Source organism: Salmo trutta, chromosome 30 (genome assembly GCF_901001165.1).
Source record: "Salmo trutta chromosome 30, fSalTru1.1, whole genome shotgun sequence".
In the NCBI taxonomy this organism is placed as follows: Eukaryota; Metazoa; Chordata; class Actinopteri; order Salmoniformes; family Salmonidae; genus Salmo; species Salmo trutta.
This window is the reverse complement of record NC_042986.1, coordinates 15270154-15297236: the sequence shown is the minus strand read 5'-3', so window position 1 is coordinate 15297236 and position 27083 is coordinate 15270154. Positions and strand designations below refer to the sequence as shown.

At 42.6% G+C, this 27083-nt stretch overlaps 1 protein-coding gene across 2 annotated transcripts in view; it reads right to left on the bottom strand.

Annotated features, from left to right (window-relative positions):
• The window catches only part of LOC115168090 (protein bicaudal D homolog 2), a 29218-nt gene extending 2970 nt beyond the window's left edge, over positions 1 to 26248 (bottom strand). The window contains exons 1-9 of one of the 2 annotated variants that reach the window (XM_029722994.1): positions 25984 to 26247; positions 24543 to 24861; positions 18536 to 18748; positions 18171 to 18323; positions 12736 to 13191; positions 9459 to 10379; positions 8853 to 9029; positions 3583 to 3734; positions 76 to 403 (exon numbers count right to left, since the gene is read on the bottom strand). In XM_029722994.1, the coding sequence (XP_029578854.1) occupies positions 76 to 403; positions 3583 to 3734; positions 8853 to 9029; positions 9459 to 10379; positions 12736 to 13191; positions 18171 to 18323; positions 18536 to 18748; positions 24543 to 24776 (2634 nt within the window). In that variant the 5' untranslated portion in view covers positions 24777 to 24861; positions 25984 to 26247. Of the gene's footprint in view, positions 1 to 75; positions 404 to 3582; positions 3735 to 8852; positions 9030 to 9458; positions 10380 to 12735; positions 13192 to 18170; positions 18324 to 18535; positions 18749 to 24542; positions 24862 to 25983 lie in introns of both variants that reach the window. The other variant, XM_029722995.1, reaches the window with a different exon arrangement.
• Between the last annotated feature and the right edge of the window lie 835 nt (positions 26249 to 27083).

The following is a 27083-nucleotide window of genomic DNA, read 5'->3' as shown; positions in this document are numbered from 1 at the left end:
GGAGGAAGAGGTATATAGGGGAGGAAGAGGGTCAGGATGGAAGGAGGTAGTGGTGGAGGAAGACCGGGTTCTTACAGGGCTGGTGTGGAAGCTGCGGGTGAGGGCTCGGAGGTGATGGGTGGCGGTGCTGGGCACGTTGTTGGTGAGGACCGGGCTGGAGCGGGGGCTGTTGCGGCGGGGGCTCCGGCCCGTCTTGCTGCCTAGCTCCTTGGCCCTGGCGCGGCGGGGGCTGCTGCCGAGGCTGTGGGGGGACAGAGGGGCCTCCAGGTCCTCCAGACGCTGGGTCAGGGCCAGCTTCTGCTGGATGGCCATGCGGAGCAGGGAGTTCAGGGTCTTCTTCTCATCCTCAGCCACCGCTAGCTGCCTCTGCATCTCATCCAGCTGGGTGACATACTGGTCACACCTAGAGACACATGCATGTTAGAGCAACACAATCACACACATTTAGTAGACATGTTAGACAGATAAATATGTTATAGGAACTGTACAATCAGACAAAACAAATAATCTGAATTATATTTTTTATATCTCAACAGCTATGATGAAAACACAGAGAGGAAGATGAGACATACACCGAGCACACAAAACATTAAGAACACCTGCTCTTTCCATGACAGACTGACCAGGTGAATGCAGGTGAAAGCTTTGACCCCTTATGGATGTCATGTGTTAAATCCACTTCAAATCAGTGTAGATGAAGGGGAGGAGACAGGTTAAAGAATAATTTCTAAGTCTTGAGACAACAGACTGAATGGGCAAGACGAATGATTTAAAGTGCCTTTGAACGGGGTATGGTAGTAGGTGCCAGGCGCACTGGTTTGAGTGTGTCAAGAATTGCAACGCTACTGGGTTTTTCATGCTTAATAGTTTCCCGTGTGTATCAAGAACAGTCACCCACCCAAAGGAAATCCAGCCAACTTGACAACTGTGGGAAGCTTTGGAGTCAACATGGGCCAGCATCCCTGTGGAACACTTTTGACACGTCATAGTCAATGCCCCAATGAATTGAGACTGTTCTGAGGGGAAAAAGGGGGTGCAACTAAATATTAGGAAGGTGATGGTAATGTTTGGTCAATGAGAAGACCGACAGTAAGATCACAGACAAACCCAAGAGAAAAGCTACGTTTCATTTCTGAATTCGTTGAATAATAGTTACAATTTCTGAGTGAGGTCAACATGGCACTGTGGGGAAGTTGCTCTAAATGTCCACTTGGTGGCACCATTACACAAAGTTTACCAAGTCATTTCAAGAGGGTCAGTGCTCAATGCTGTCAGTCAGAATCAGACAGGGTCTTTCAAATGCTAGGCCTAATCAAACGTCAGCTCATTTACTGCCCCTAGAGAAGAGACCGAGCTTATTGTAGTGTCCATGCCCCAATGAATTCAGGCTGTTCTGAGGGCAAAAGGGGGTGCAACTCAATATTGTACGTTTTGTACACACAGTGTATTATGTAATTCTATGATTAAGCACATAAAAATGTCAAGTGCACACACACAGGAGGTCCCGTACTGGGAAGAAATGAAATCTACGTTTACCCCAGGTAAACACCCACATCTACTAAGGACAAACCTTAGAAATACAAAAACAGTAGTCCAGAACAGTGTAACCAGCATCAAGACACATAACAAATCCCTTTGTCCTGCCACACACTAATGAAGGATATACATGCTAAAACTCAAAAACAAATACTGTATCTGCCTACCAACAAACAGAGCACCGCAAGTGAGTCAGGGGCATAGCCTACATTCTGCACAGGTTAATTCTGTCTCGGTCTACTCTTGGTTGCTAGCAGCTATCCCTACAGAGAGGGGTGGGGAGGGAGAAGGGAACATTGCGTGGAGTCGCTTTCCCTGTCCTGACATGACGGACAGGTCGTTCCAGGCTGAGGCTCCAAACAGGGCAGTGCATGTGCGTGTTAATCTGCACGTGAGAAGATGGATTGTTGCGGACTGCAGAGTGGTAAGAGGACTCTAATCTGATTAGACGACACTGTAGTGACAATGTCTAGTACGCGTCTCAAAATGGCAGCCTATCCCCTATTTAGTGCGCTCCTTTAAACCAACGCCCATAGGGCTCTGGTTCAAACGTAGTGCAGCATAAAGGGATAGGGCTCCATTTGGGACGTACCCAAACTCTAGTCTACCATGGCATGACACGTCGGATTGTCTCATCTAAACAAGAGCCACAGGAGCACAAACACTAAGCATGACAATTAACTTTAGCTGATTTAAGCTGGAGAACAATTAGTTCCAGTGGAGGGAGTCTGTCCACTGATAGGTCTACATCTGCTCACAGCAGCAGTGGTAGGCTAGGCTAGTCTGTGGATGTGCACTGCTAGGTCTACATCTGCTCACAGCAGCAGCGGTAGGCTAGGCTAGTCTGTGGATGTCCACTGCTAGGTCTACATCTGCTCACAGCAGCAGCGGTAGGCTAGGCTAGTCTGTGGATGTCCACTGCTAGGTCTACATCTGCTCACAGCAGCAGCGGTAGGCTAGGCTAGTCTGTGGATGTCCACTGCTAGGTCTACATCTGCTCACAGCAGCAGCGGTAGGCTAGGCTAGTCTGTGGATGTGCAGGCCGAGTGAAAACAAGGCCAAGAACAGTAATGTAAAACAAGGCCTACCACAGGACTTTGGACAAATGTCACACAATATGTACATTTTTGATTGTAGCGTAACACTAATTGATGCAAAGTGTAAATACTTTTTCCTGTGTTATCCTCAGAGATTTGAAATGGAGCGTATCCACTTGTAAGACTGAATTCTGTTTCTAAATTGTCAAATTAAGAAATAAAAACAGTGCTTCTCCAACTCAGGTTCTCTGTGATTGTGAATATATACTGAACAAAAATAAACGCAACATGCAACAACTTCAATGATTTTACTGAGTTATGAGTTACAGTTCATATAAGGAAATCAGTCAATTAAAATACAATTCATCAGGCCCTAATCTATGGATTTCAGGCCCACACACTTGGGACCCAGGCCCAGACAATCAGAATGAGTTTCCCCCCTCAAAAATGGGCATTATTACAGACAGAAATACTCCTCGGTTTCATCAGCTGTCCAGGTGGCTGGTCTCAGACAATCCCACAGGTGAAGGCGGATGTGGAGGTCTTGGGCTGGTGTGGTTACATGTTGACATTGGAGGCGGCTTATGGTAGAGAAATGAACATTACATTCTCTGGCAACAGCTCTGGTGGACATTCCTGCAGTCAGCATGCCAATTGCACGCCCCCTCAAAACATGAGACAGCTGTAGCATTGTGTGACAAAACTGCACATTTTAGAGCGGCCTTCTATTGTCCCCAGCACAAGGTGCACCTGTGTAATGATCATGCTGTTTAATCAGCCTCTTGATATGCCACACCTGTCAGGTGGATGGATTATCTTGGCAAAGGAGAAATGCTCACTAACAGGGATGTAAACAAATTCGTGCACAAAAAAGAGAGAAATAAGCTTTTTGTGCGTATGAACATTTCTGGGATCTTTTATTTCAGCTCATGAAACATGGGACCAACACTTAACATGTTATGTTTCTATTTTTGTTCAGTATGAAAGGAGAGTAAATCAATGACTGTACCTGCTGGTGAACATGACCCTCAGTGAGGAGAAGGTGGCAGCGTCCTCCTTCAGGGCCTTAAGCTCGTTCCTCAGCTTCACCATGGTCTCAGACACCATGCTCTTCTCTGTCTCGTACTTGGTCTTCAGGTTGCTCAGAGCCAACTCTGCTGTCTGGAATAGAAACATTATGGCTTGTTTGATAGTTTTTTTCCCCAGCTGTAATATCAAGAACAAAACACACTTCAAAGTTTACCTCTCATCTGTCAGTGCAACTTAACAAAAAACCTACCATGATTGCATAGATAGGGCACTGGTAATTCTGGCACTCTATTTAGATTTAGTCTAGTTGTAATCATTTTGACTAAATAAGTCAGTCAAATTTTTGTCATTTGAATAATGATTTAGTCCATTTGCCGTCAAAATTACAAAAACAGTGGGCCATTTTAGTCAACTAAATGCCCTTTCATTTTAGTCACATCATTTATGCATTACCTCATTAACCTATAGTAAACTGAAATCACTGACTGCCATGTGCACAAACGTACATAACCTTGTCCTACCAAGATATTGTTCTGCATACCACCCCATTCTCTTCCCAACAGCAGAAATATGACAAACATCTATAAGATTTATCTGGCCATGTAAATTCCTAATAAAGCTTACATAGATATTGCACATTACATACAAACCAAACAGACGTAAGAGAGAGCGAGCGAGACAGCGCCACAATCACCAGATGGTGCCGCAAAGTATTATGGGTTGCACCTCCGTCACTAAACTTAAAGTCCGAATCGAGTCCAAAGTCCCCTGTGCTCGAGTCCAAGTCACGAGTCCCTATGGCTGAAGTCCGAGTCCCAGTGCTCGAGTCCTGGTCCAAGTGCTCAAGTCTGAGTCACTAGGTCCACATTAACTCAAAATAAAAGTTACATACCCAGTCAGACAGTGTAGAACCAAGAGGAATTGAGTCAAATTGTTTGCCATCCTTTTTCCTTTCTTTCTGTGCCACCAAATGTTTGCATATAGGCTACTGGTAATGTCACCAGGGTCACATTCAGTTGCATAACGTTTTCCAACATTGCAGATCGAAATTCAATGAATAGAACCAATGTTATTCCTTATTCAACATGTCAGAGGCATGTTTGTTCTACATAGAAATAGGCTATCTGAATGTTCCAAAACGTTGCGTCCCACTGAACGCGCCCCAGGTTGTTATCTATAGCTAGCTAATGACGTAACATGACTGAACAAGGTGTAGCCTAAACATATGGTTAAACGGTCCAGCCCGCAACTAGCCTGGTTTTAGGAACGGCCCGCGATATGCTTTATGAATGTAAAATGCGGGCCTCCAGAGTGGTGCAGTGGTCTAAGGCACTGCATCGCAGGGCTAGCTGTGCCACTAGAGATTCTGGTTCGAGTCCAGGCTCAGTCGCAGCCGGACGCGACCAGGAGACCCATGGGGCGACGCACAATTGGCCCAGCGTCGTCAGGGTTCGGGGAGGGTTTGGCCTGCTGGGATGTCCTTGTCCCATCGCGTACTAGCGACTCCTGTGGCGTGCCGGGCGCAGTGCACGCTGACACGGTCACCAGGTGTACGGTGTTTCCTCCGACACATTGGTGCGGCTGGCTTCCGGGTTAGGTGGGCATTGTGTCACGAAGCAGTGCAGCATGGTTGGGTTGTGTTTTGGAGGACACACGGATGTCGACCTTTGCCTCTCCCAAGTCTGTATGGGAGTTGCAGCGACGAGACAATCGATACCACGAAATTGGGGAGAAAAAAAAACGGGTAAAATAAATGTAAAAAACTAATTACTAAAGAAAATTAGATAACTTTTTAAAAAAAGGCAAAAATGCAAAATAGAAAGAAAAAACGTAGCGCCGGTATTACGGGTCCTATCTTTTGAAAGGTAAGGGTTAGAATCAACCTGTTTTCTCTGAGGAAAACAGGGAGGCTTGGCTACAGAACCTGGCTATGCAATGCAGTGGGGAAAGGGGGAGGGTTGAGCGAGACTACAAATTCAAAGACTGTTTTTCTCTCCCTTGAGCATAGAAAAGTAGGCAGACTTTTCACATTGTTACATTACAGCCTTACTCTAAAATGGATTAAATCATTTTCCCCCTCAATCAACACACAATAACCCCTTATGACAAAGCAAAAACAAGTTTAGAAATGTTTGCAAATGTAATTCAACTAAAAAACACAAATACCTTATTTACATAAGTATTCAGACCCTTTGCTATGAAACTCAATTTAGCTCAGGTGCATCCTGTTTCCAATGATCATCCTTGAGATGTTTCTACAACCTGAATGGAATCCACCAGTTGTAAATTAAATTGATTGGACATGATTTGGAAAGGCACACACCTGTTTATATACGGTCCCATAGTTGACAGTGCATGTCAGAGCAAAAACCAAGCCATGAGGTCAAAGGAATTGTCCGTAGAGCTCTGGAGACAGGATTGTGTCGAGGCAGATCTGGGGAAGGGTACCAAAACATTTCTGCAGCATTGAAGGTCCCTAAGAACACAGTGGCCTCAATCATTCTTAAATGGAAGAAGTTTGGAACCACCAAGACTCTTCCTAGAGCTGGCCAGACGGAAGCCACTCCTCAGTAAAAGGCACATGACAGCCCGGCACTTAAAGGACTCTCAGACCATGAGAAACAAGTATTTCTGGTCTGATGAAACCAAAATTGAACTCTTTGGCCTGAATGCTAAGTGTCACGTCTGGAGGAAACCTGACACCATCCCTACGGTGAAGCATGGTGGTGGCAGCATCATGCTGTGGGGATGTTTTTCAGCGGCAGGGACTGGGAGACTAGTCAGGATCGAGGGAAAGATGAACGGAGGAAAGTACAGAGAGATCCTTGATGAAAACCTGCTCCAGAGCGCTCAGGATCTCAGACTGGGGCAAAGGTTCACCTTCCAAAAGGACGACGACCCTAAGCGCACAGCCAAGACAACGCAGGAGTGGCTTCGGGACAAGTGTCTGAATGTCCTTGAGTGGCCCAGCCAGAGCCTGGACTTGAACCCGATCAAACATCTCTGGAGAGACCTGAAAATAGCTGTGCAGCGATGCTCCCCATCTAACCTGACAGAGCTTGAGAGGATCTGCAGAGAGGAATGGGAGAAACTTTCCAAATACAGGTGTGCCAAGCTTGTAGCGTCATACCCAAGAAGACTCGAGGCTGTAATCTCTGCCAAAAGGTGCTTCAACTAAGTGCTGAGTAAAGGGTCTGAATACTTATGTAAATGTGATATTTTCGTTCTTTATTTTTAACACATTTGCCCAAAATTCTAAAATACAGTTTTTGCTTTGTCATTATGGTGTATTGTGTGTAGATTGAGGGGGGGGAAAAACAATTTAATACATTTTAGAATAAGGCTGTAATGTAACAAAATATGGAAAAAGTCAAGGGGTCTGAATACTTTCTGAATGCACTGTAGCGAGACTTGTTTTACTATTAAACTCAATCCACTAGGCACAAACGTCAGTTCAACGTCTAGTTTAGATTCAGATATGGTTGTCAATGTGAATTCAACGAGATATCAACCAAGAATTTCACCCCGTCATTGGATTTAGGTTAAATGTTGGGTGATAAAATACAAAATTCCTTTACGTTGATGACTTTTTGCAAATTCTATCAGTTTTCCACATTGATTCAACGTCATCACAATGCATAGTTTGGTTGAAATGACATGGAAACACTGATTGAACCAGGTTTCGCCCAGTGGGAATGCTGTGATTGTTTTCTAACCAGGCAAAGGGTAGCTAACTAGAAAGCAGACTGGTTAGCTACGGGGAAGCAAGAGCGTCGTCTGCGTGATGTGTATAATCAGAGGCCGAGCCGGAGTGCATCTGTGCTGCTCATATTAACTGTGCTCATCACTGGAAAGCTCTCAATCTCTCCAAAACTCTTGTCCACTTAGTAGTCGGAGAATTTTGTCTAGTCTCATTTTCCTCAACTGAAATAAAATCATTTTAGTTTTTTTCTGGTTCTATTTAGCCAGTTATAGTCTTGTCAATTGCCTCTGAAAAATAAGTGTTTCACGAATATTTGTCACGATTTTTATTGACAAAATTAAGACAGATGGGACATATTTGTAGAGATGAAAATATCAACCCTTCAATTAAACAGAAGCAAGAACTACAGCATGTACCCTGTCAAAGCAAATGACCAAGAATGTATTGGTAAATATCTTACTTATAAAGTCCATTGGCATTCATCAGTACAGTCAGACATGATACTGCTTAATGAGGCTTGCAAACTTTACTGAATGAAATTACTTTTCTAGCAGTGTGCCACTGTGGGGAACAAAGAAAGCTTAAGCAGAAGTATAATCATATTAAGTGAATAAATATTATAGTTCTGTCTACATTTCTCACAGTAGAAAAGGAGAGCCAGACATCTGAATTCAGTGGCAAACCCGTGACAGAGAGGCTACCCTAATCGAGCAAAGATTAGCCTTACAGCGTGTGTTTGCGTGTGTGAGAGCGAGTGAGAGAGCGAGAATGAGAGAGAGCGAGAATGAGAGAGAGCGAGAATGAGAGAGAGAAGCAGTTGACAGCAGAATCAGGTCAGCCATGTCGGGATGCATACAGAGTAGAGGGGAGAAAGGAGCAGTGTACTGGAAGATCTCTGAGGAAGACGTCATCATTCTCCAACTACAGCTCTCCACCTCTACACTCAGACCATCCAATGACGTCTAGCCTACCCCTTCCCCCTCATCTTAGGGAATATCATTTCAGATGTTCATGGAAAGAAAAAAAAAATATTGATCGCAAAAAAAGATTGAAGACTGAATTGAACAAAGGAACGTCCCCTGCAGGCAGACTGGTGGATCTAGCTGTCAGAAGGGGTTCATTGACAGAAAGTTGGAGCAAAACTTTACTGTTGTTGCTATGGGTCAGATACCCAAGGAAATAGAACAGGATGAAAACCTTCACAGCAAGCAAAACAATGGAGAAAGGCCAGAGGAAGTCCTATTAAAATGTTCAGTTGTTATCGAGTTAGAATGTTCTCTACCAACTTTGGTCTGAGGATTACAGGTCATGGATTGGTCAGGCTGAGAGTCATTCAGCCAGACAAACCCTGAATGGAAGAATAGATCCGCCAGGGAATTAAACTTATTTTCAACATTAAAATAGACACCGCTCATTGATGACCGATTTCAAGATCAATAGTGATTTACGGTGACCTTTCGGGGTCTGATTGGTTGTGTGTGTCGTGTGTGTGTGTGTGTGTGTTCAACTTGGCGTGCCCATTGAGTGATTTGTCTGCAGTGCTGTACCTGTTTGTTGGCTTTGAGGACCGTCCTCAGCGTGGCGATCTGCTCTCTCTTGGTGCTGAGGAGAGACTTGAGCTTCAGCACCTCCTCCATGAGGGCCTCGCTTTCCAGCTCCCCTCCACAGCTGATCCCTCCCGAATAGGGCAACGTACCCCTCTGGCGACACAGGTCCACCGCCACCTAGGGCAGGCAGTTCACAAACCATGAGTGATTGTGCTAGTATCGTTAATAGGTATGACTTTCAGTTTCACTAAAGTGATGGGCCACTCAGCACGACACGTGTTAGAATTGGTTAGCGTCCCAGCCTTTATCAAAGTTTATCAACCAAAACAAAGCAAGGATGCCAAAATGATCCTCATAAAGGAGGACAAATACCCGCAAATGAAATATTATTACATATGTAGTCTTAGTGGTCTACTACTCTCTACAATCTAAAGATATCCGCTTTCCCGATCGATGCCAAGCGCCAGACAAGCTGCTTAAAAGCTTTCGGAGAAGAAATAACACATTCTGTACTGTGGGATCAGAATTCAGCAGACTATGACCTAACTGAAGTGGCCATTAAATATGTATGTTGAGTGGAAGACAATATGGCGACGGCACTCGCACCTGGAGGTGTTTGATCTGGCAGCGGATGACAGCCACCAGGTTGCGGACGTTGGAGGGGTCCCTGAAGTCCATGGTGGGGGAGCTGGGGCAGACTGGGGCGGGGGAGGAGCAGCGTGGTGTAGGGGAGTTGTCACAGGAGTCCTGGGGAGTACCAGGCCTGCTGTCTCCATCCCCTCCATGCACTGCTTTCGCAAACAACTCATTGGAGCGTCGCTTGTTACGTCCATGATGGGGATGGGGGTGCAGGTGGTTGGACTTCCCTCCACTCCCCCCTGACTGGCCCCTGGCACCGTCGCGGTAGTAGTCCAGGGTGACGCGTTTGGGCGTGAGGTTGTTGCACACACAGATGTGGTGGTAGAGGTTGGCCAGCTCCTCAGAGAAGGCCAGCAGCTCCTCCTGTGCCACGCTGAGATGACCCTCAGAATCAGTAGCCACTTTCCTCGTCGCGCCGATCTCCTTCTCCAGCTCGCTGATGCGCTCCTGGTCCTGCCGGCTGGACTTGATGCACTGGCGGATCTTCTCAGCCAGCTCATGGGCCTCTCCCCTCCACCGCTCCTTCTCCTGCCGGCAGCTCTGCTCCAGGGCTGAGTAACGTTTCCCTGCCTGAGACAGCTCCACACGCAACTTCAGCAGCTCCTCGCCGGCCTCCTTCATCCGGGCCTCCAGCACCTCTGTGCTCTTCACATCCAGCTCATAGTCATAGTCATTCGCCCCGTTCTCCAGGGTCCTGGTGCTCCCGTCCCCCTGGTCGCCCGCTGCCTTCCCCTGGGGCAGGATGTGTTTCTGCAGCTGCACGGCCTCCAGCTGCTGGGTCAGGGAGCCCACATTGTCTTCCTGCTCACTGAAGGCCTGCTGGGACAGCTCCAACTGCCTCTGGAGGTCCTGGACCGTGTTGGCCAGACCAGTCTTATCCCTCTCAGCCTGGGGAAAGAGACATGGAGAAACAGAAAAGACTAAAACATCTATACTTGAAAGACGCATTATAGCTACAGTACCAGTCAAACATTTGGACACACCTACTCATTCAAGGGTTTTTCTTAATTTTTTACTATTTTCTACATTGTAGAATAATAGTGAAGACTTCAAAACTATGAATTAACACATATGGAATCATGTAGTAAACAAAAAAGTGTTAAACAAATCAGAAAATATTTTATATTTGAGATTATTCAAAGTAGGCCACTGATGGACATTTTCTACGTTTTTCTTATAACTAATTTCTTATTTTCTTTCTGTGCTGTTCTATAAACCAATTTCTGTGTTCATGCAAGTGGCTAACTGAACGAATCCTCACAATCAGTAGCTGCAATTTGACAGTACGCCCTGTTTGGTAAAAGACCAAGTCCATACTATGGCAAGAACAGCTCAAATAAGCAAAGACAAACAACAGTCCATCATTACTTTAAGACATGAAGGTCAGTCAATCCGGAAAAATTCAATTACTTTTAAAGTTTCTTCAAGTGCAGTCACAAAAACCATCAAGTGCTATGATAAAACTGTCTCTCATGAGGACCGCCACAGGAAAGGAAGACCCAGAGTTACCTCTGCTGCAGAGGATAAGTTCATTAGAGTTACCAGCCTCAGAAATTGCAGCCCAAATAAATGCTTCACAGAGTTCAAGTAACAGACATCTCAACATCAACTGTTCAGAGGAGACTGCGTGAATCAGGCCTTCATGGTCGTATTGCTGCAAAGAAACCACTACTAAAGGACACCAATAAGAAGAGATTTGCTTAGGCCAAGAAACACAAGCAATGGACATTAGACCGGTGGAAATTTTTGGGTCCAACCGCCGTGTCTTCGTGAGACGAAGAGTTGGTGAACGGATGATCTCTGCATGTGTGGTTCCCACCGTGAAGCATGGAGGTGTGATGGTGTGGGGGTGCTTTGCTGGTGACACTGTCAGTGATTTATTTAGAATTCAAGGCACACTTAACGAGCATGGCTACCACAGCATTGTGCAGCGATACTCCATCCCATCTGGGTTTGCACTTAGTGGGACTATCATTTGTTTTTTTAACAGGACAATTATCCAAAGCACACCTCCAATCTGTGTTAGGGTTATTTGACCAAGGAGAGTGATGGTGCTGCATCAGATGACCTGGCCTCCACAATCACGTGATCTCAATCCAATTGAAATGGTTTGGGATGAGTTGGACCACAGAGTGAAGGAAAAGCAGCCAACAGGTGCTCAGCATATGTGCATACTCCTTCAAGACTGTTGGAAAAGCTTTCCTCATGAAACTGGCTGAAAGAATGCCAAAAGTGTACAGCTGTCATCAAGGCAAAGGGTGGCTACTTCGAAGAATATAAAATACATTTTGATTTGTTTAACACTTTTTTAGTTACATGATTCCATGTGTCATTTCATAGTTTTGATGTCTTCACTATTATTCTACAATGTAGAAAAAAAACAAAAAAAAACTTGAATTAGTAGGTGTCCAAACCTTTCACTGGTACTGTAAATATATAGTAGAATGCATAAAATGCAATTTTCTATTATCCATTTCTCATGGCATTTCAAAGTGCCAATTATGCCTCAGATTACTGTAGCAAGCATTTGGGTGGCTGAACTAAATGGCACATTCAATACGAGACAAATGTCAGTAATACATTTCTCCAGGTTGATCAATCTTTGCTGAGACAAAAGCAGAGGTTCTCTCTGAGACGGTACACACACATTCCACCATCCAGTGCCTTCAATCTCACTGCATTATTCATGACGTGGAGCAGCACTCGAGCCACACAGCCTCAACATGCTCGTTCAGTACTCCTAACATCTGCTGGGCCTGGGCGGCAGCATACCTACCCCCGGCTGAGTGCTTTATAAATTATACATTTACACAACTGAAATAGGACAATAAATTATTGGTTGGGACAGAGCATACTGTAGAGCTAAAAGAAAGTGTAGAAAAGTGGTAATTGAATGTGCAATGTGGTGTTTGATAGGCCGTTTCAAACAGTTACTGACAGTACAGTCACACTAAGTGATCCAATGATATCTGTAGCAGGATGTGGTCTATAGCAGGAAGCTTACCTGACTGAAACCTTTACAACTCATATATAGGACATCGCCATGGCAAGAAGTACTGCTGATCAGAGAACTAAATCTAGACATTGACACACGTAACCACTAGTCTACAGACCATCTGTTACAATCTTTTTTAATTCCAACAATTCTTTACTGAAAGAGAAGACAAACAGATGATTACTTGAAATGAGTTAGTGTCCATACAGTATGTACCAGTACGTACGTGGTTTTGATCCCATTGCGTACCTGCATGAGTTGCTGTTTGAGTTTCTGTCCGTCAGAGAGGTGCAACTCACTGAGCAGGTCAGACACCAGGCCAGGGGCAGGCCTCAGAAACACGTCACTGTTCCTGGGGGCGGGGAAGCGCTGGACATGCCCATTAGCCTTGGGGTTAGGAGGAGCGCAACCAGACCCCGGGCCGTCGTTGCAACCGCTATCCTTTTCGTGCTCCCGGCCCCCTCCACTGTCATCCAGCTGCATCTCCAGGTGTGTGACCGAGTCGAAGGGGTTGAGGGCTAGGGCCGAGAGCTCCCTCCTCAGGGTGTTCTTCTGCTCCCTCTCCTCCTTGAGGGCCTCCAGGGCCTCGTCCAGCTGACGCTCGGCGATCTCCCTTAGCTGCGCCGCCTCCTCCAGCTGGGCCCGGAGAACGTCGTCTTGCTCCTCCTTGTGGGTGAGCTCCAACTTCACCGCCTCGAACTCCACCTGCAGATGACAAGACGAGAGAGAGGGCATGTGATTACAGAGACTCAGAGTGTAGGACTGAGTGTTACGGGCAGTTTTGGGGATTACATATACATTACAACAACAAAAACAGTAACTAATGCGACCAGCAAAAATATTGTAATCAGATTAGATACTTTTGAAAAACTTGATTACTTAGAGGATTACTTTTAAATTCAGAAAGGATCTTTGCAGAATTTTTGTTAACACTTTTCTCAATGACAGTCATATCAGCATTGAAAAAGGGTACAAGTTTAAGTTTGTTCCACCTGAGAGAGTCTGACCACAAGTCAGAGACCACTATGATGACACACTAAATACGTTTGATGGATCGTGAGAAAAAAGCAGGAATAAGCTTTTGTAGGCTACAGTCCAAGCTGTGTCTTCCAATGGTATGACTGCTGTCGGCATCCAAAGATGATCCAACTTGAATAAACACTTGGAGGTAAGGATGACAGCAGTGGTGTAGTCTACGGCAATACGGATATTACTTATTGTTATCTACATAGCACATTGATGTGAATCACACTGCTGCTCTCTCATTTAGCTATTTACGCCTTACGGATTGTGGTGGTTGTGGATGGCTGTTCACAAATCTAAATGTGTATTTCAACCCAATAATGGTTGAATTCAAGAAGTTTAAGCTGCCTATCAATCATTGTTTTTGAAACCAGTGGACAGCCAAGTGAACAATGAGCTCTTAACAGCTGCACAGTGCAGATCCCAGCCTATGGAATAAAAGTGGGGCTTTTATTGCTCAATTTAATTCATGCTGATAAAAAAGAAAAGAAATCCATAGGACATTCTCAAACTTGCACACTTTTGATAGACTTAAAAAGGGTAATCTGTAGTTACTAAAACTATTTTTGGACATACAAATTATATATCCATTGATTCTTGAAGAATATAACTTATAAATGCCTCATTGAGCTTAGTTCAACTATCATACTCCATGAGAACCCAACATATAAGCTGGTTTTCCTCCAATGTTTGTAAACATTATAAATGTAAACACTGTATAGCCTCATAACATGTTAAAACAATAATGTTGATATCATGGATGGTCAGTCCTTGCATCCATAGCTCTGTCTATTAATCTGAGAGTGGTTACATTTCTCCAGGCCCATCCCTCAGCGTTTTACCATAACAGAGGCAGGGCGAACGTTTTGTTATTGTTCCATCTGTGGATTTGCCCTTTAAACAGCTGCACATGACCTTTTTGTGACGACTTTAATATCTTGATAAACAATAGGTCTATAGCAAATGCAGCATAAGGCATTCATTTTTCAGTAGAAAATAGCATGTTTCAGTAGTGCTCAAAGCATGCCATTTCATGAGCACAGCATTTATTTTTCAACTCTAATCAATGGCTAATAAGTCCTTAGTTTTGGGGTTATGCTCAGGTTAAACAATTTGTCTAATCTATACTTCCATATTTGCAAGTCCTATTCTTGAAGATCAAGGGGTATAACATTTATTGGAATGACCAATTCTGAGACTTTGTTTTTAATGTAAAGATATAATTGAATCGTATTATTATATGTAGTAGAAAGCGATGGGTTAGAAGCCTACATAGCCAACCCATAAAGTAAAATGTAACATTCATATGGTCAGCTATGTAAACTGTAACATTGATTTATCCTACAATAGATGTTGTTCAATTGGTAACATACATTTGTCTTCTTCTAATGCCTCTTAAGGGGAAAGTCATCTAAAAGTTACGGAATGTAATCAGATTACATTACCAAGTTGGGGTAATCCAAAAGTTACATTACTGATTACAATTTGGGACAGGTAACTAGTAACTAACGGATTACATTTAGGAAGTAACCTACCCAACAATGGTTTCAGGTCACTATGGGAGGGGTGTGTTGAATGTTCCAGATAATTTTTCCTTAAGGGACAATAAAAGTGAATCTTATGTCTGTTGGGTGGTACTGAACTAGGAATGTGTAACTGTCATTACTCTGACCTTAGAACATGAGGAATTTCTGTGGTCTATGTTCTACAACTTACTTTTGGACTGGCAGTTGGTAAATTATTTCAAAACCTTCTCAATAATTGATCTATGCTACTTGGCCACCTGATAAATAAGACGAGTTTACGTCACATTTACAGTATGCTTATGCGTGACCAGGATGAGAATCAAATCTGTCCCGATTGTTTGTAGAGACTTCCCACTTCCGAGATGCCACTGTCTCCCATCTGAGATGACTCCCCAACAATGAGTGTGTGTGTCAGCCAGACCGACAGGGGAAGTCACTGTCAGCCAAACCCAAACCCAGCGCGCACGCACGCACACACACACACACACACAGCTAGCCCTTATTCATCAACCACTTGGAAAGAATCCTCACACACCCTCAGAGTCTAAAACCAGTAGGAGATGGAGACTTAAATGGGCAGGAAGAATAGAAGCCGACCAAACACATTATAGTGCTGAGCGATTAACATACATTTCAGTTATTTTACCCCTTTTCTTTTTAACTCATTGACCTCCATCGGTTCAATTATTAGAATTCTATTCTGTTAGTTTATTTCCTGTGAGCTCATTGCAGTTTCTCTAGAGATCAGATCCAGCCTGAACTGTGTGATGTAGTAGGGAGATGTAGTTTCCAACAGGCCAATATTCTACATAATTACCACATTTTATGCACTAAACTAACTACAATGACCATAATCCATTGCACATCTACGTGTCCGGTCTGTGTTTCTTTCACGCCTGCTATGAGACAAGAATGCGCGATCATGAGGGATATAGAGAGCAAATGTCGCTTCGCAAGGTATCTCTACCTGAAAATACATGATCAAAGTGATTGCTAGTTAATATTCAACAGTCAAAAGTAGGCCTTATTTACAAAGTACTGATTTAGTCAGACAGCATAGGTAGGAGCTCTATAGAGATGAGATGACTTAATGAAATAATAAAGTCATTAAATACAACAAATGTAATATACACAACTGAACATTTTTATTAACCTCTCTTGGGTAGGGGGCAGTATTTTCACGTCAGGATAAAAAACATACCCGATTTAATCTGGTTATTACTCCTGCCCAGAAAGTAGAATATGCATATAATTGTTTGATTTGGATAGAAAACACCCCAAAGTTTCTAAAACTGTTTGAATGGTGTCTGTGAGTATAACAGAACTCATATGGCAGGCCAAAACCTGAGAAGATTCTATACAGGAAGTGCCCTCTCTGACCATTTCTTGGCCTTCTATAGCCTCTTTATGGAAAACAGACGATCTCTGCTGTAACGTGACATTTTCTAAGGCTCCCATAGGCTCTCAGAAGGCGCCAGAACGGGGAATGATGACTCTGCAGTCCCTGGCTGAAAAACAGTAGGGGATTTGGATAGTGGTCGATCTGAGAACAATGACACGGGTGCGCGCGTGCACATGAAGACACCATTTTCTATTTTCAGTGTTTGAACGAAAACAACGTCTCCCGGTCGGAATATTATCGCTATTTTACGAGAAAAATCGCATAAAAATAGATTTTAAACAGCGTTTGACATGCTTCGAAGTACGGTAATGGAATATTTTGAAATTTGTCACGACATGCGTCCGCACGTCACCGTTCGGATAGGGACCTGAACGTACGGACAAAACAGAGGATATTTGAACATAACTATGGATTATTTTGAACCAAAACAACATTTGTGGTTGAAGTAGAAGTCCTGGGAGTGCATTCTGATGAAGAACAGCAAAGGTAATCCAATTTTTCTTATAGTAATTCTGAGTTTAGTGAACGCCAAAGTTGGTGGGTGTCAAATTAGCTAGCCCGTGATGGCGAGCCATCTACTCAGAATATTGCAAAATGTGCTTTTGCCGAAAAGCTATTTTAAAATCTGACACCGCGATTGCATAAAGGAGTTCTGTATCTATAATTCTTAAAATAATTATGTTTTTTGTGAACGTTTATCGTGAGTAATTTAGTAAATTCACCGGAAGTTTTCGCTATGTTTCCTAGTTCTGAACGTCACATGCTAATGTAAAAAGCTGTTTTTTGATATAAATATGAACTTGATTGAACAAAACATGCATGTATTGTATAACAATGTCCTAGGAGTGTCATCTGATGAAGATCATCAAAGGTTAGTGCTGCATTTAGCTGTGGTTTTGGTGACATTATAAGCTAGCTTGAAAAATGGGTGTCTAATTATTTCTGGCTGGGTACTCTCCTGACATAATCTAATGTTTTGCTTTCGTTGTAAAGCCTTTTTGAAATCGGACAATGTGGTTAGATTAATGAGAGTCTTGTCTTTAAAATGGTGTAAAATAGTCATATGTTTGAGAAATTGAAGTTATAAGGTTTTTGAATATCGCGCCACTCGATTCCACTGGCTGTTGACTGATTTCGTCCCACATACCCGAGAGAGGTTAAAGTAACGTGAATAAATGGTTAATAAGTGATAAGCAGTAATGGACAGTCACTACCATCATGGGAATGTATTGTTTTATTCTGTGTTACAGCATTCAACCCAAATAATCGAAACAAAAAACAATATATATTTTTTTTAATAATCGAACCGACCTAAAAAAAAAAAAGCACTAATTGCTCAGCACTACCACAGAATGATCTGGAACCCCCTTTTGGCCATAAAGAAACGAACACACTCCTAATGTTTGTTATGACGTTGCACATTTTTCAGCGGTTACACAAGGTACTGAGTCATTCGAGGTACACATTCCATGAGCCTTTTGAGAAGAATAGAGTATTTTGGCCCAACTACTGGCTGTTGTACTGGAGGTGCCGATGGGAGACCAGGGTTGTTTTCAGTAGGGCACACTGTAGCAAAACTTCATGCAATAGAAAACTAAAAGCAGTGTTTTTACTGGACAGGTTCAGCTTTTTCCTCCCAGTTTCAAAAACAATTCTCCCTACTGAACCAGGCCCTGTTGTGTTAACTGTGTTTTTATCAGTGAGGCGAGTGATTATAATGGAGGGGCTCTGACCTGGTTCTCCTTGAGTACAGACACCTGTTTCTGCAGACAGGTGTTCTCCTCCTCCAGCTCACTGTTGTCCTGGAGCTGCCGGAGCTCCCGCACCTTATACTCCTTCATCTCATTCCTCATGTGGCCCTTCTCCAGCTCCGAACACTCACACTCCTGGGAAACACACACACTCTCAGTATACAGTTAAACTAATAACAATGTTATGGAAGCACTGCACACTGCTCTTGACATTTGAACACACACGAGCCTAGCAGGAAGTAGAGATGTACAAATGCTACTAAATAGTTGTATTCTTCCAGATTTAAGTGAACAGTGGTGTGTAAAGCATTAGGTATGTCAGTGAATGATAGGCACACTATTAATACCTTCTTCAGCTGGGAGGAGAGGCCGGCCTGTCGGTCTATCTCAGCGTGAGCGTTGCCCAGAGCGAGGCGCACCTGCCGTAACTCGGCCTGCAACTCAGCCATGCTGGTTGCCATGGCAGCCTCCTTGCTGGCAGTCTCCTCCAACAGGCACTCCTCCCGGGTCTCCCCATATGCTGTTGCCCGCTTGTGGCAGGTCACAGAGTCTGACAGAGCCTAGTTGCACACACAGACGGAGACAAAGCAAAAAGAGCGGCATTTATTTGGGCGTCATCCAGAGTCTGCCAGAGACCAGACAGACAGACAAAGACAAAAAAAGTGCCATTTATTTGGGTGTCCAGTTGTTCGTGTGACCACCATATGGTGGTATGTAAGGCACATGGTCCATCAGTGGGGTGCACCATGAAAGGCAAGCTGGAAATTAAAACACGGTGCCAAGTGGCACATCCACTAAAAAGACAGCATTTTTTCTTAGACCCAAGACAACAGATGTATATCGGTGGCAGTGGTAATAGGACTCCACAGACCAGCTGTCGGAATCTGAGCGGTCTTGAATACTAAGTATATCCCATGCATATCTTATGCTTACGTGTCCTGAGTTGAGAATGTGGTACGAACCAGTTTCATCTGAGACAAGTCAACGTCAAAGAGGAATACATTCTTTCAAATGACAACTTTGTTCACTTTACCAAACAAATGTGATTTGATAGTTATGACTTCTAAGCAAATAGCCTATACTCATTTAACATCACAACATTATAGGGGTGATATAGAACCCAAAATCTCCTGATTTGAAGTCATACTGCAATTGGAACTAATTCATGTGTGAAATACAGGTATGCCCCATAGCAGCTTTCCTTTCACATGTAAAATTTAAGTGAAAAATGTGATTAAAAAAAACAAATGTGGTTAGTGAATTAAATTTGGTTGATACTGGGAGTACAGGTGGAGACAGACTCTCAGAGCACAGCAGCAATCTCAACAAGACCAACCTAAAACAATTGAGGCTTACTTCAGTTACCTCTACTCATCCTGATAACTGCAAGTCACTCTGGATAAGAGTGTCTACTAAATTACACAATTGAACACCAGGTTGTTGGGTTGTTGCAAGAGGTAACGTACAAAAAGAAATGAGAACAAAACATTCAGTTACATAAAAGGTGGTATTTACCCAGAACATGCTACACATTAAATGTACAGTTGAAGTCGGAAGTTTACATACACCTTAGCCAAATACATTTAAACTGAGTTTCACAATTCCTGACATGTAATCCCAGTAAAAATTCCCTGTCTTAGGTCAGTTAGGATCACCACTTTATTTTAAGAATGTGAAATGTCAGAATAATAGTAGAGAGAATGATTTATTTCAGCTTTTATTTATTTCATTACATTCCCAGTGGGTCAGAAGTTTACATACACTCAATTAGTATTTGGTAGCATTGCCTTTAAATTGTTTAACTTGGGTCAAATGTTTTGTGTAGCCTTCCACAAGCTTCCCACAATAAGTTGGGTGAATTTTGGCCCATTCCTCCTCACAAAGCTGGTGTAACTGAGTCAGGTTTGTAGGCCTCCTTGCTCACACACACTTTTTCAGTTCTGCCCACAAATTTTCTATAGGATTGAGGTCAGGGCTTTGTGATGGCCACTCCAATACCTTGACTTTGTTGTCCTTAGGCCATTTTGCCACAACTTTGGAAGTATGCTTGGGGTCATTGGCCATTTGGAAGACCCATTTGTGACCAAGCTTTAACTTCCTGACTGATGTCTTGAGATGTTGCTTCAATATATCCACACAATTTTCCTCCCTCATGATGCCATCTATTTTGTGAAATGCACCAGTGCCTCCTGCAGCAAAGCACCCCCACAACATGATGCTGCCACCCCCGTGCTTCACGGTTGGGATGGTGTTCTTCGGCTTGCAAGCCTCTCCCTTTTTCCTCTAAAAATTACCATGGTCATTATGGCCAAACAGTTCTATTTTTGTTTCATTAGACCAGAGGACATTTCTCCAAAAAGTATGTTATTTGTTCCCATGTGCAGTTGCAAACCGTAGTCTGGCTTTTTTAATGGTGGTTTTGGAGCAGTGGCTTCTTCCTTGCTGAGTGGCCTTTCAGGTTGTCGATATAGGACTCGTTTTACTGTGGATATAGATACTTTTGGACCCGTTTCCTCCAGCATCTTCACAAGGTCCTTTGCTGTTGTTCTGGAATTGATTTGCACTTTCAAACAAAAGTTCATTCATCTCTAGGAGACAGAATACGTCTCCTTCCTGAGCGATATGACAGCTGTGTGGTCCCATGGTGTTTATACTTGTGTACTATTGTTTGTACAGATGAACATGGTACCTTCAGGCATTTGAAAATTGCTCCCAAGGATGAACAAGACTTCTGGGGGTCTACAATTTTTTTCTGAGGGCTTGGCTGATTTCTTTTGATTTTCCCATGACGTCCAGCAAAGAAGCACTGCTGAGTTTGAAGGTAGGCCTTGAAATACATCCACAGGTACACCTCCAATTGACTCAAATGATGATGTCATTTAGCCTATCAGAAGCTTCTAAAGCCAGGACACCATTTTCTGGAATTTTCCAAGCTGTTTAAAAGACACAGTCAACTTAGTGTATGTCAACTTCTGGAATTGTGATACAGTGAATTATAAGTGAAATAATCTGTCTGTAAACAATTGTTGGAAAAATGACTTGTGTCATGCACAAAGTAGATGTCCTAACCGACTTGCCAAAACTATAGTTTGTTAACAAGAAATTTGTGGAGTGGTTGAAAAACTAGTTTTACTGACTCCAACCTAAGTGTATGTAAACTTCCAACTTCAACTGTAACTGTACAGGGTCTGTTAGAATCTAGGCTAGGGGCCTAGTTGGAATGAGTGGTCAAAAACAATATTACCCAAAATGTGACTATGTCCGATTACAATATATTCAGATTATTTCTTTATATGAATGACACTTAACCTTTATACAGTGAAAATGATGTGTGCTTTGACTCTGATAGGTGTTGTTCCCTGTTATTAGATGTCGACCGATTATGACTTTTCAACGCCGATACCGATTATTTGGGGACCCCAAAAAAAGCCGTTACCGATTAATCGGCCAGTTTTTTTTTTTTTTTTTGTAATAATGACAATTACAACAATACTGAATGAACACTTATTTTAACTTAATACATCAATAAAAAAATCAATTTAGCCTCAAATAAATAATGAAACATGTTCAATTTGGTTTAAATAATGCAAAACAATAGGTTGGAGAAGAAAGTAAAAGTGCAATATGTGCCATGTAAAAAAGCTAAGTTTTAAGTTCCTTGCTCAGAACATGAGAACATATGAAAGCTGGTGGTTCCTTTTAACATGAGTCTTCAATATTCCCAGGTAAGTTTTAGGTTGTAGTTATTATAGGACTATTTCTCTCTATACGATATGTATTTCATATACCCTTGACTATTGGATGTTCTTATAGGCACTTTAGTATTGCCAGTGTAACAGTATAGCTCCCGTCCCTCTCCTCGCTCCTACCTGGGCTCAAACCAGGAACATAACAACAGCCACCCTCGAAGCAGCGTTACCCATGTGGAGCAAGGGGAAAAACTACTCCAAGTCTCAGAGCGAGTGATGTTTGAAACGCTATTAGCGCGCACCCCGCTAACTAGCTAGCCATTTCACATCGGTTACACCAGCCTAATCTTGGGAGTTGACAGGCTTGAAGGGGTGGGTATAATTTGTGGAACGTTCCAACAGGAATCTGTTCCAAAAAACGTAAAGTAAAAGGTTGCCAACCAACAATGCATTCAAAGTAGCAACGCATACAAACCTAGCTAACTAGCTGCCGAATAGGCATCAACTCACCACGTAGCTTATTCTTAATGTTTGTCCATAGGCAACCAGAGTGAGGACAGACATTTTTCGGAATAAACGTGATGAGTGAAAAACGCAATGAAATAGACCACTCACTAGCCGGTATCTTATTCTGCCGCTATACAACTTTGTATGCGTTGTTTTTTGGCAACCTTGTTATTTACGAAGTTTTTGGAATAGATTCCTGTTGGAACATTCCACAAATTATACCCACCCGGCATGAAGTCATAAACAGCTTGAAACACAGCGAAGAGCTGCTGGCAAAACGCACGAAAGTGCTGTCTGAATGAATGCTTACGAGCCTGCTGGTGCCTACCATCGCTCAGTCAGACTGCTCTATCAAATCATAGACTTAATTATAACATAATAAACACACAGAAATGCGAGCCTTTGGTCATTAACATGGTCGAATCCAGAAACTATCATCTCATCTTGTGGAGTGCAATGTAAGGCAGGTGATTAGAGCGTTGGACTAGTAACCAAGGTTGAAAAAATGAATCCCCCTGAACAAGGCAGTTAACCCCAGTTCCTAGGACGTCATTAAAAATAAGAATGTGTTCTTAATCTGACTTGCCTAGTTAAATAAAGGTGTAAAAAAATATATATATTAAAAATTTAACAATTAAAAATATTAAAATTAAAACTAAATATTTTTAAAAAAAATGGCCAAAAATACTGATTACCGATTGTTATTAAAACTTGAAATCGGCCCTAATTAAATCGGCCATTCCGATTAATCGGTCGACCTCTATCTGTTATGTTCACCCCTAATGCCATAATGTTGTCTGCATCAGACAGAGCATCTTAGATGAGCGTTGGAATTATACTGAACAAAAAATATAAAATGCAACATGTAACAATTTCAACGATTTTACTGAGTTACAGTTCATATGAGGAAATCAGTCCATTTAAATAAATTCACTAGGCCCTAATTAATGGATTTCACATGACTGGGAATACAGACATGCATCCGTTGGTCACAGATACCTTAAAAGAAATGGGACTCATCTCTTCACAGTATTTCTGAGCATTCAAATTGCTTATGCCTGCCCATACCATAACCCCACTGCCATCACGGGGCACTCTGTTCACAAAGCTGACACCAGCAAACCACTCGCCCACATGACGCCATACAGGTGGTCTGCGGTTGTGAGGCCGGGTGGATGTACTGCCAAATTCTCTAAAACAACGTTGGAGCGGCTTATGGTAGAGAAATTAACATTAAATTCTATGACAACAGCTCTGGTGGACATTCCTGCAGTCAGCATGCCAATTGCACACCCCCTCAAAACATGAGACATCTGTGGCATTGTGTTGTGTGACAAAACTGCACATTTTAAAGTATTTTATTGTCCCCAGCACCTGTGTAATGATCATGCTGTTTAATCAGCTTCTTGATATGCCACACCTCACAGGTGGATGTATTATCTTGGCAAAGGGGAAATGCTCACTAACAGGGATGTAAACAAATTTGTGCACAACATTTGAGAGAAATAAGCTTTTTTTGCATATGGAACTCTTCTAGTAGAGATAAAGAGTAACATCTATACACATCAACATCCTATGACACTACAGAAGCAGAAACTGACCTGTCCTCCTGATCACACAAACTGAATTATTCATATAAACACCAGACCTCGTTTTGAGTCTTGGGGAATATTCGTTCAGCCAAGCTAGTAACATGCTTCAACATGATAGAGTATCTTTAAAGGACCTATCAAATGTTCAGTAGGCAATGAATAACTTGCTATGCAACACTGGATTAACAGCTACCTAGCAACATTATGATTGTGATTATTTCTTAGTTCAGAACAACTTTGCTAAAAGCTTGTGTACTAACAGCAAGCCCATTGTTTGGCGAATCCCAGGTTGGTTAATACATAGCCATGTGTGACTGGCACTTGTTCACACTGAAGTACTTAGTGTTAGACAAAGCCATAAGAAACGTATGAACAAAAGGTCTCGTCTTAACTCAATCACAGACAATGTCACCACTATGTACACATAGTAGTAGCTGTACATGTACAAGTAAGGTTTATAATAGCTATATTGAAAATGTATTTGACTGGCCTGATTATTTTCAAGGTACACTATGATTAATATAGTGTTTCTGCTTTTTAGATATAATTACTGGGATTCTGCTTACCTCTTTAAGCTGCTGCAGCTCCTGTTTGAGAGTCTCGTGCTCCTCCTCCAGCTGGGTGTGCTGCTTCTTCAGTTCGGCGCTCTCCTCTAGCACCACCAGGCCATACCGGGCCGCCTGCAGTTTCTCCTCGTTGGCCTCCTGGAGCTCCAAATTCAGCCTCACCACCTCCACTCTCAGGTCACTGCCCTCATCTCCCTCAGCCCCCGTTGGGCCTGCCTCCTCTACCTCCAGCATCCTGTCCTCCTCCTGACTGCTGTCTCCCAATGCACCACCAGGACACCTGCTACCTCCTTCAATCCTCCTGCCTCATTACTGCTCACTGTGGGAGTGGAGGAAGGAAACACACCGCCCAGGGGCATTTAGGGATCATCATACTGTTCATTGCCACAAATAGTAACCAATGATGTTACAGTTGAAAGCACAACTAACCCGAGGTAAAACAATGATTTAATTTTACTCGCAAGAGTTGCTGACAGCTGACAACTAGCTAAAATGAAGAGAATAATACATTTGGCAGCCCAGTCAGTCATCAAGAGTCAGATTAGGTGGTTAGATTAGTTTAACTAGTCCCTCTGTCACTTTCTTGTGATCTTTGTCAGGCTAAAGGCCAATGAGTGTAAAGAAAAAAGCAACTACATTTGTAAATTATGTTACAGCATTTGTTTACGTGCTCAGTTTTTAGCCTAACATTCTCCCACTTGAGCATGAAGCTAGCTATCATGTTTTACATTTAATTATTTTAAAATGTAACCTTTATTTAATTAGGCAAGTTAGTCAGTTAGGAACAAATTCTTATTTACAATGACGGCCTACACGTCATCATTTATACATTTACAGATCTGCATGTCTCTTGGGATATTGTTGCAGCATCTAACGTTAGATAACTTTTACAGTCAGTATCCTGCTGTAACGTAGACTGCCTGTCAAATTAATTTCAAGTCTGTCCAATGAATTAACGTTACCTACAACTCCCAGACACTAACGTTACCTAACTCATTGGCTGGCTAGGTGTCAGTCAATCAACGTTAGATAGGCTAACTTGCCAACCATGTTTTAAGCTAGTTAGCAGTCGTTATCTAACTACGGTTAGTTAGCTAGTTAGTTCAAGATGGATGAACTATGGTTACGTTAGCTAGTTAGCAGAGTTGAGTCTACCCAACACAAAGATTATCAGCTAGCTAACAGTTAACTACTTTAGCTAGCTAGCAAGCAAGCGAGCTAAAACGTTCACATTGTCTTGGTTATCCGTAGCTAGCTAGTTGACTTAGGTAGTTAACGTTAGTTGTCAGAACTGTCAAAACAAAGACTCCTACTATAGCTAGCCAGCCAGCCATCTGTGGTCAGACTAACTAACTAGTTTGTTAGGCAAATTAACGTTTAACGATAGATAGCCTCGAGCTAAAACATGTGAAGTGCATCACTAGCTCGCTAAATCACTCACCTCCAATATCGATGCACTTGTGTTGCCAAAAGTCAACGTTATTTCATAATCGTATATCGAAATCAAGCTACCCGCAGGGTTCAGAGAATTTGACACTTCCCAGTCCTCAAGTCGAATTTCTGCGTGGACTAGCTAGCTAACCGTTAGCTACCCACTCAGGTTTCCCTACCAATGTGCGCTTCTCTGGCTTGAGCACGTTGAAAGTCATTGCGCACGGAAGTAACCGACGTAGTAGCCCATTAATGACAGAGCAGTGAAAGACTGCCCCCTACGTCGAGAATCACAACGTGGAATTAGATAGCTACGGCGCACCCGATTTCAGAATAGTTTTTTATTTTTACTTTGAGCAAAAATATTTTCAAAATGTCAAATAAAAGTCCAAAATAACGAGAAGGATGTAATTGCAGACGGCAATTAGGGGCGTTTTCAGATTTAGGGTTTCTTGGTATCAAGTGTTTTTCTTCCATTACATACACGTACTTACGGTTTACTTCCTTGTTATCCAATCCGCACGTTTTTGCAGGCTGCATTTTCAATTACACATGTTGTAATGCAAAATGTAAAAAAAAAACGTGAAAAGTTTGTCAACATGTTGTAATGCAAAATGTAAAAAAAAACGTGAAAAGTTTGTCAAGAGTGCTGTAAAACCATGATTAAAGATTGTCACTTGGAACATTAATGACATAAGGTCTCAAAGGTGGAATTAAAAAGGCTCTTGTCAAGCTAAACATGTTTGGCATGCCAATGAGTGACATGGAGTTGTCAGGCATTATAGTAAAAACAGACTGGCACTCAGGCTAGTTTGATAATCTAACATAAACTAATATCATAAATTTGCGATTGTACAATACACGTGACATCACTTCAATTTGAACTCTGGCAATTTAACATTAGCTACTGTATCTGTCATTCTGTGTTTGTCTGTGAAAGGAGACCTGCTGTTGTTAAAGTTTATAACTCGTATTGACGGTTCTAACTCCTATTTCAGCTTCAGTCGTGGACGCAGCGGTTGGGATCATTCATTACTTTCCAAAGTGTTGATCTTCAGAATCACGCAAACCCAGATTCAGTCGTTTTCATCCACGGTTGCCAGGTCTAGC